Below are 10747 nucleotides of genomic sequence, written 5' to 3' on the forward strand. Positions count from 1 at the left end.
CATCGTTTTGAAAATATGGCAAATATGAAAAGAGCATCTATTCAGCTTTGCATCGCTATGTTTGTATTTTTGAATAAAGTTGTTTATCATTTGCCAATATGCTTTGGATTGTTAAGATGACGTTCGAGGGAAATTGACTTACGACAAGCTCTTGATGTCGCGTTGCCTGTTAGTTTTTCTGTCGTCGTCCGTGCTTCAAATTTATTCCGAATGATTATTTATTAGTTCACTTAAAATAATGAGCTAAGCTTGGTGTGCTCTAAATTTATTGCCAAATTTCTGTCATTGTTCGGTCGATGTATTGTCTGTTTTCCTTGCGAGTAATCGTAACTTAATATCTTTCAATGAAAATCTTTAACGCTTTGAGATTTTCCACCAACCACAACGCAAAAAAAAAGGTAAATAATTTTCAAAACATTTATTAAAAATGTGCCGTAAAGTAGAAAATAATTTTTATTTATATGACTGGAAAAAAGCGTGGGTTATTCATAATATAATCTCGTAGAAGCAACGATTCTATTAGGTTGAATATTTCCTATCCTTAATATTGTAATCGGTAAAGTGTATATAAAATGTTGCTATCTATCAAATAGTCACCTAAAAAATAAAAGTTAAATTTATTATAAGCGCTCTACGCTTTGATTTTCAGTCATATAAGTAGAAATTATTTTATACTTTACATTTTGTAATCGGACTGGGTGGGTTGCAGACTATACGTACAATTTGTAATCGAGTTAGATGGGCTACGGATTACTTTTATAATTTGTAATCCGGCTTGATGCAGTATGGATTACATTTATATTTTTTAATTCGACTGGATGGGTTACGGATTATTTGTAAAATTTGTAATACGGGTAGATTGATCACATTTGAATCTTTAATTTAAAATCCGTTATCCGCAGTTACAATTATGCTCATCTCTGGTCGGTACTCAAAATTTTACAATACTTACATCGATTGAACCAACGTATTGTCAAAATGGCTTCTTCATTATTATTAATGCCTTTACAACAATTATGTATCTGAATTCACTGTTAATGTTACAAGCGTTGCTATGTTCGTTACACTTCTATTCATTTACGGAAAATATAACCATCGCTTATCATCTGCTACTGAATTTTTAAAAGCATAATTCTTTCAATAACGTTATACTTGTAATTAACAATGTCACGAAATCTTAGAATGCTCCTTCAATTTTGTTATTTGGGCTCACAGGAAAATTTTAGGTATCGATCCGTCAAATAGTCATGTATGAGGAATTAGCGTGTAATGCATTGGTAAGTAGGCAATTACCCATGCACCTCATGATGTCAAATATACGTAAATTAATCGTCTAAATTAGGTCTATAGATATAGCAAATGTATATCGTCTATCATTCACCTAAAAACATATGTAAGAGATGTATACATATATATGTCTGCTGTAGATGAAAATTACATATCCACTATAGATCTACAAATATCTACTTATTTCTTGACGCATACAAACTATATAATAGCTATAGTAGACATCTACCAAAGGTTAATCAACATCGTTGAAAATACGTTTGCAATAATAAAAAGACACCTCATGTAACCTAACATTTTTCAGACATACATAATCTTTATATTTAAATTCCAACTGGATAAAACTGTTAATTTCGTCCATACTCTGATTTGTTATTCATTTCCCCTTTGACTGGTGATCATACGTCATAATTCTTTTTACCACCGAGTAAATTATGATGTATTACCAGGCACCGTATGAAGTATAATATACTTATAATGGACATAAAAACTAGGATATAATGGACACGGAAAAAAAGAAAAAAAAACGAGAAAAAAAATCGATTTTTATGATTACGTACATTATACTTATGTTCCTATCAGTATTCTCATATATTTCTAACTTAAGTAGCAAAATAATATTTGATGCTAAAAAGAGTGGTTTCTCGATGATAACTTCCCTTCTCCCTCTCCTTCGGGAAGGGGTAGGATCACTATTACATAAATGTAAGGAATAATAACAGGTCTTATATGCAAACGAACTGTCTGCATTGACTGCGATAAGTCTGGCTATCTGGTGGTTCTGTCGAAACTAATGGTGCCAAACCATTGTTTCCGCAATTACATAAGCAAGTTTAGAGTAACCTTGCAATATGTAAAATCTTACTATAATTGTGATTACAGCTACCAGATAAACCTTGTATCTTATTATAGTTATTATAAGCTGTTCATAAAGTTAATATTACCATTTCAAATGTTGATCACTACTGCACCTTTTAAGCCCAGCGCCATGGACACAGTACTTATTGGAAAGGTTACGTTTATCATTCCATGTGTTTAATTTTACTATTTGCGGTTTCATTTACCACAGTATTTTAACCATGTCGCTATAGTAATTATAATCAAATTATTTCTTTCCATGTACTGACATTACAGGCCTAACTAATTAATGCGTAAATTACAATGGCAATTTTTTACAATTCTTTGCAATGATACCTTCTCCTCACTTTCACATATAAAAAATGTGAAATTTTATGTTTATTTAATTATTACTTTTTAAAATGCATGAGGCTAAATCAAATTTATATTTGGAATTCAGGAGAATACAAGACACATGAAGCAAATCTCAAATATTGGAATTCAACTACTTAATCTCTCGGGCATATAAAGTGGAATTGATTTAAGGGGTATGGCCACGGTAGCGGGTATAAAATCATGTGCATATGCAACAATTTTTTTGTTGTATAAAAAGTAATTTATTTACAGAACTAATTACAGGTACATTTAGTGTATGTATCAAAATAACAAAAATAGTTTTCTTTATTCATTTTCTTATGCGAAATGGCCGACAACTCCTATTTGCTTTTTTCATCTTTTTTCCGAGGCGTTCCACGGAGTGACATGCGAAATGGCCGACATTTGGCGTCCACAATTTTTGACCTAAAACAAAACAAAAAAATTCTCGTTAATCTACATAAAAATACCTCGAGAAGTACATATGGAATTTTTAAAATATTAATTTTTTCGAAAATGGCAGGTATTTGAAATTAACAGGTGAACTTCCATTGAAAAATTTCGTATAAAACTGCTCATAAAATGGAAAGTTTTTTATTAATCAAAAATTCCGTGTACTTCTCTGCGAAATACAATTACAAAGATGATTTAAAAATTTGAAGTCAATCGGAAGAAATTTGTCGAAGTTATTTATCATGCGAATTAGAAAAAAGCTGTTTTGAGAAAAATGCGTTTAAAGTTTGACGTATAACTTTTTTGTTGTTAAACTTGAAGAATCGAACCAACAAAATTTTTTACCTTTAGTCTGCGATGCCAGCTCCATCAAGTTGGCCTTCTAAGGCAAGATTTTCCTCCTCTTCAGCTTTCCTATGCACAGTACGTACACTTTTCGTTGCTACAGCAATTGCTTCGACAAGTTTGTCATAAAAGGAATAGTATATCGGCCGCGGCAATTCCATGAAGGCACAAAACTTTTTTGTACTATTCAAACCTACACCTAATAATCGCATCGCTAAGGTGATTCTGCGATTAATTTCATACCCATTTCTCACATAAGGGCAATTAGGTATTTCAGTTTTTTCACACTGGTTTCAAGAAATTACGATCTTGAAATTCAAACTGCGCATGGCCGATTCAGTGATTTTTACACCTTGGCCGCACGTTTTGCAAACAACCACTTGAGCAATTGCGTTCATAACAGGTACGAAATTTATAAATCTGTTACCGAATTCGGCATTAGTGTCAGTATCACGCGAACTCGTTGACAGTCGTAGTTTCTTGGCCGACGCGCTCACGTCTTCTGCATCTGCCTCTGCTAAGAGTCGATTTACCAATCTACGCTTCGAAACATTGGTCTTATGTGAAGACCAAGTATTTGATTTTGACCCCTTCTTTGATAGATGAACCTTTTTTTGGCCACTCATTTCGGCTACTCGCAAAAAAATGCTTGAACTTGCTCAATACAAAACAGGGGGTCGACACTGCCATGTATTGGAGTGTAACGCTTTATGCACTACCGCCATCTTCGGTTGGAGTAAACCTTCTTCGCGAACTAAAATATTTGGCGGGCTATTCAAATTCATTTATTAAACGAAGGGATATTTTCGGGATTTAAAAAGTACTTGCAATTATCAAAACAGACGTTGCTTAAACTGACACACAAATGTAAGAAAACAGTATATTAAACATAAAAGAAGTAACAAAAGTGTCAGTGGCGCAACGCCTGTTTTAAATCACTGTAAGAACTGAAATAATTACATTAAACATTAGTTAAAAAGTAACATATTTATTAAGATAAAAATATTAATTATTATGAATGTATAAATATACAAATTCTATACATTTTAATCTTTGTTATGATTACATTCATGGATTAAATGCGAAAGACCATGGCAGTGCCGACCCTCTGGCAACAATCGACGATCACACAGAGTATGACGCGTCAACGCATCAAGGATGAAAAACCAATCAGAATTGCGCTTAACCTCGTGGTCATTTCCGTTGCAGTTTTAATTGGTTTTCATCCTCGACGTGTTGACACGCCGCGCTCTATGTGGCACACGACGCATTCAGTGAGATTCCGGCCACAAAGTTATTAAACATCGATGATATTTGAATGAAGTAAACATATATGTGCCGTTATGATGACAAATGGATGATTTTCAAATTATTGACATCGATAACATGACATTTTTTCAGGTTAGACATTCATGACATTTTTAGGTTAAATAAATATTTCATTAAAGATTTTCATCAAGTTGTCGAGATAAATCGTTGATATTGATACATTTTCAGGTTAACTATCACTATTAGAACCGTTCAGATTAGGGCTAGTTCAGTTTTCTTTCGATTAACACTTTTAGTTCCGTATTTTAGTGGTATCGTCCTTTCATACTTTTAAGGTGAAGTGAAACACGTCGAGGAACTTGATCAACGTCGATAAAGAAGATTTTTCTAAACGCCTACGTTGCCGACGTTCGTTTTTATATTGACAGCTGGGTCGAATTATATAGGGTATTGTAGGTAGGAATATATACTTGTAATTTAATTAACTTTACACGATTTTTTCCTTAATAACACTAATATCTTTCTTCTAAACCTTATCTATTATATCGTTATTGTTTTATTCTATTCATAATAAATGCTTTATTAAGGAATGCAAACCGCTTACTATTTTCTTTTTCCACATTAGTGGTCCAATTTCTCCTAATTCATTTGGACAATATCGAATTGGCCTACTCGGAATCCAATCATCAGTTGGTCATATAGTTCGACTGGCAGCTTCTCAAGTTGCCAATCCTAACCCACAACCCCAAGTAAAATTAGTCCAAATAGATTAGACGAGCTGGTCCAAGGACCAACTGACGGTATCCCGAATCTTAACTTCCCTTTCTTTTCCATATTCCTATAATCTCTTTAATCTTTTCCACTTTTTTACTATCAAGAAGGACGGGACGTAACAATAGAAAACGATGTTAAAAAGGCTCCTAGCGGGGGCGTTCTTTCCTCGAAAAAATGTTGTTTCGGACCGGACGCAAAGGAGAGAATTTCACGAATTGCAGCTGAAAGAAATTGCTAGGGTGATGGGAAAGTTTTTGAGAACGCTCAAATAATACCGTGTCCCTTTTTCCGCGTAAAGACGTTTTTGGCAAAAAACTCTTCGCCTTGTCGTAGGTTATTAAACATCTGCGTGCCGCATTACCCGTTCACGTAGGACTTTGCCTTGGTATTAAAGAAACAAATTCTTTTCCGTGTATTTGAAATTATTCGCGACTTAATTCGATACGAGGTGCGATCATTATTACGATTGATTATTATTACTTAAAGCCTGTTTTGAGCCTCTTACTTGTATTCAGATACCTCCACGATTGCGAAATTGTAAGAAACGCGATTGTTAAGGTGAAGTGAAACACCTTTCAAATCAGTCGATTTGAATACAACACTTTTTTTTAAGGGTATTAGACCAAACCGTCCGAAACTTTGACACATCACTCCTGATCATCTAAGAATTGTCCTGACACATTGAAAATTTGGATTTTTCAAAAAATTGTTTGACTCAGCCTAGACCAGAACCAAAATGGCGTCGAGCTCTCATATTTTGATTGATATACTATTATTGAAGGCTCTGATATGAGAATCGAAGGGTCAGGACAATTTTACGACAATTTAGAATACTCTGGTAATCGATAAACTCGCATTTGAACGGGATAAAGGCAAAAAAAGTGTTGTATGCGTTTCTTTGCTAAAACGATGGTAATACGAGGTCTCGGAGTGAAGACTTAATTGACCTGGAAATCACAGATGGCGCAGGGGGTCCCTCTGCAGTCAATTAGGGCCCCAGAAAGCATGAATCTAGAGGATTTCTGGAGTTTTACTTTGATTTCTTTATAATTATTGTACGGAAACGACATATGGTGTACACCATTTGGTACAATATCCAATATAATTCGACACAGCCGTCAATATAAAAACGAACGTCGGCAACGTAGGCATTTAGAAAAATCTTCTTTATCGACGTTGACCAAGTTCCTCGACGAGTTTCACTTCACTTTAAATGAACACTCGCAACTTTGATTAATGGGGTTTTTCCCAGTCCTAAAGATTTAAATAAAGAAAAAAAACGCAAAAGAACAGCCTCTCTACATTTTAGGTAGCTACAAAATGACGATTGTTTTGTTCCGATGGGTTGCACCGGAGGATAAGAAGTGATCATCGGAGGGCAGTTTGACCCCTTCAAACTATTGTACCGCAAGTATAAAAAAGACGTGTCTCTTGGAATATGTTTTTTTACAAAATATCAAAAGTTGAACAAAATTGAATAGCAACGTGAACGTTTCTTGTAAGCTTATTTATAGACAACTTTTCACTTCCTCTATAAAGTATCCATGCAAAGACAATTCAGTCTGCGATATTTAACAAAATGTATCATTAGACATGTTTTAGATATTTCTTCATGTCGTCATGTCAAAAAGAGGACTTAAAAAAGACAGCTTTTCGTTATCTTTACGGTAGATGTGCTGTATGGGTAATTAATCACTTTATATTCGCCTTTGTTTAAAAAGTCGGCTATACTTAATGGATTGCATTGCTTTATAAATTGTATATATGTTGCATTAATTATTCTTTAAATATGCACAATGCAGTTCAAGATGTAACAATGTCACCTTAATCAGTATATTACAATTGTAATTTGTTAGTAAGGAATGGCCATGCTTCATACATTGTTTAATGTAGAAAGCAGTTCGTACAGATGTTGACAAGGGTAGAAAGGTGAAAACAACTTGTTATGAACAATAATAACGATGATCTATTTTAATAGGTGAACGTTGGTTTTTAACATATATTTTATTTTAACTTAATAACATTGGTGCGTTCAGTTAGGAATTTTGAGATACTTCCGATATATAACATTGCTCGAAACGGTAACAATAATCGAACCTAATGGAATGGCAAATGCACACTCCGAGTTTAACAAATTCGGATTTCCTTTGTTAAAAGCAGTTTTGGAAGTACTGCGAGTGACTTAAGAGGATATACCTCTCTTTTTGACATCTTCTAAAAATTTGGCAACAAGTGCTTCCCATTCCTCGGTACGATTACTGGTGTACCAATCTGCCAATTTATCAAACATTTGCTTCTGCTTCTCGGTACACTTCTTGCACTTCGTGGCAATCGCTTCAGGGAAGTTACCTGTACGAAAAGAAAGCATAAAATTTCGTGAATCAGGAAGGAACAAATCTATCAATATCTATCGCTCGTTATCTTCCAACACAGGTTTATCTTCACAAGGAAGCGCTCCCGAAATAATCAGCAAATAGAACTGATTACTAATAATGAGCGAGTTTCTTGCTGGGCCATATTTAGTAACTTAAGGTGAAGTGAAACGCGTCGAGGAACTTGGTCGGCGTCGATAAAGAAGATTTTTCTAAATGCCTACGTTGCCGACGTTCGTTTTTATATCGACAGCTGGGTCGAATTATATAGGGTATTGTACCAAATGGCATACTCCACCTGTCGTTTTCGTACAGTAATTATAAAGAGATCGAAGTAAAACTCCAGAAATCCTCTGGATTCATGCTTTCTGGGGCCCTAATTGACTGCAGAGGGACCCCCTGCGCCATCTGTGATTTCCAGATCAATTAAATCTTCACTCCGAGACCTCGTATTACCATCGTTTTGGCATAGAAGCGCATACAACACTTTTTTTGCTTTTATCCCGTTCAAATGCGAGTTTATCGATTACCAGAGTGTTCTAAATTGTCGTAAAATTGTCCTGACCCTTTCGATTCTCATATCAGAGCCTTCAATAATAGTATATCGATCAAAATATGAGAGCTCGACGCCATTTTGGTTCTGGTCTGGGCTCAGTTAAAAAATTTTTTTGAAAAATCCAAATTTTCAATGTGTCAGGACAATTCTTAGATGGTCATGAGTCATGTATCAAAGTTTCGGACAGTTTGGTCCAATACCCTTAAAAAAAGTGTTGTAGTCAAATCGACTGATTTGAAGGGTGTTTCACTTCACCTTAATTTGTTTTATAAATACTGGGTTAGACTTTTCTATTATTAGTGAATTATCTTCAAACTTGAGAAAGTAGGTACTGTATGTGACGAATTTCTTTTAAAAGAAATGTAAAATTATAGGGTAAACTACTAAAAACTATCTCAAATTAAAAAGTTCTTCCATTTTTTCCTTGGCATTTTTTCATTTACACGAAAATGTTTTTTTTTAAACGTATGATAAACTTTTCACATATTGTATTTTCAAGTGCGTAAAAATCTTGTACCTTTGAAGAATTTCGCATCAGGAGTGAGGCATGGTCCAGTGTCCATAAAGCATTTATAATATTGGTCCCTGAGCCGGTCATTTGCTAAAATTTCGTCCACATTCACGTAATCGTACTTGTCGGAGTACAGCTCCACCTTATCGGCTATGGCGATAACAAGAAAAAGTGCCAGGACGACGAAAACGAAATTTGTCCGAAACATGTTCTTGATGGTTAATGTGCCGTGTCTGAAGTAAAGTGGACTGTTGGATCCATGCAGACACGACTTTTATATACGACCAAGGATGATTTACGCACACGCAAGGTTCATGCAAATTACCTTGTCTTTAAGGTGGTTGTGACGTCACCGAAACGAGTTTTTGTTAATGATTCGGCACTAAATCAGCTATGAAATGATGCATGGTGCTCGTGCGAATATCACCTAGTAAATTTGATAAATTAGTATACGTTTTAATGCGGCAATCAAGCAAAGTGAAGGTAACGTATGAATTATCTTGATAAAAACCTTCACTACAATCTGGAATATATAATGAAAATTAAAAGAAAATTATATTCCAGGAAAATCCCACTAACAATTTAGGGTAAGTATTTGAATTTTTATTTCGGATATAGGTGATTCGTCTACTTTGAGGAAATTGTCTCTTAGTTTATTCATAAATTTAATGTTTGCTAAGATAATAAACAGTAACCTTAGGAAAAAGAATTATTCGTGTATAGGAAAAATAAACTCAATTGTTGTATTCTTTGTGTTACATCATTTACCTTGATTCTCAACGAATTTTATATTATAAAAGACTAATACTATAAAAGTATTTTTTATTAATACTACTCGAATATATAACTAGTCCCTTCCTCTATTAGGAAAGGAAGGTTTACGAAAATTTATGATTGATGAATTGAAGAAATAAACGACTGCATTCCTTTCCGTCTGGATTTTTTTGGCTTTCCTGTATTTCCTTAATTTTATGATATAAACTGTTAAATAATCCGTCAATAATCTTTATTAATTTTATTATTTTGCATGATTCAAAATTCTCGCCTTTTATCCTCCTAGGTTCTTGGGATAATTAACACGAACCAGTTTGCAATAAATTACATGACGAGGCAAGTGACGGTTAAGAGAATATATGTAAATACTGCGTAATTACTGTGATCGCCTATCCATAAGAAAATGGCGTGTGCGATTAGAAGTACTGGATGTCATTTTGATGCCTTTGATAAGTTTCCGTAAATTTCATATTTTCCCTGAAATATTAATGAATTAAAATTGTGTATAACAACAAGTACAAAGATAAAGACATAATTAGTAGCCGTATGTCATACAATTTTATGTTGATCTTATGTATTTTATGTATTATTTTATGTTGATATTATGTAGGCTTAGCTAAGCTAGAATAAAACTCCAAAATGTATAAATAATGTTTAATAAAGTGAATTAGAAACAACAGGAATATTATGTCATAATTTGAGCATCATTTTTGTCATAGAAAATGAAAATAATACTCTTTCCTCGACTATTAAATTTTTCCATGTTTTCTCATTTGGAGTGTGAAGATACACAATTACGTGAATACCACAATCCTTTCAATTAGACTTTGATTCTCTCCGGCTATTAAACTTTTTTTTCAAGTGTAATCACAGCTAAGAACTACCAATTTATGTACACTGAAAACCGGGTTTAATGACTTAAAACTGTGAGACGTGCTCAGCCAGGTTGTCGTTGTAATTATTTATAAATTATATACTGAAATATAATGACACAAGAACGTCGTCAAACATATTTTACGGAATTGTGCAAATTCTGTACCGAGTTGAATGAAAAAAGACCTATCATAACGTCAAAATTGTACAGGTAGTCAACAAGAGTTGGTTAACAAGGTTCTAGAATTTGATTTCTTTAACTACAATTCTATTTAATATAATAATTACATTAAACCATCAGTTCTCTTGAACGTCACTAAA

General features: G+C 33.9%; 1 protein-coding gene across 1 annotated transcript; it reads right to left on the reverse strand.

Moving 5' to 3' along the window:
• Window positions 1–7280: 7280 nt before the first annotated feature.
• Window positions 7281–9051, reverse strand: LOC105695909 (ejaculatory bulb-specific protein 3). Its single transcript, XM_012417937.2, has 2 exons — window positions 8786–9051; window positions 7281–7689 (listed from the first exon to the last, which is right to left on the reverse strand). The coding sequence occupies exons 1-2, from the start codon at window positions 8985–8987 to the stop codon at window positions 7523–7525; spliced, it is 369 nt and encodes a 122-aa protein (XP_012273360.1). The 5' UTR covers window positions 8988–9051; the 3' UTR covers window positions 7281–7522.
• Between the last annotated feature and the right edge of the window lie 1696 nt (window positions 9052–10747).

The sequence above is a fragment of the Orussus abietinus genome, unplaced genomic scaffold (assembly GCF_000612105.2).
Source record: "Orussus abietinus isolate OABI.00-Male unplaced genomic scaffold, Oabi_2.0 scaffold547, whole genome shotgun sequence".
NCBI lineage: Eukaryota > Metazoa > Arthropoda > Insecta > Hymenoptera > Orussidae > Orussus > Orussus abietinus.

Coding starts and splice junctions, on each gene's coding strand:
- LOC105695909 (XM_012417937.2), bottom strand. CDS start 8,987: ATGTTTCGGACAAATTTCGTTTTCGTCGTCCTGGCACTTTTTCTTGTT. Junction 7,690..8,785: donor TGATGCGAAATTCTTCAAAG/GTACAAGATTTT, acceptor CTTTTCGTACAG/GTAACTTCCCTGAAGCGATT.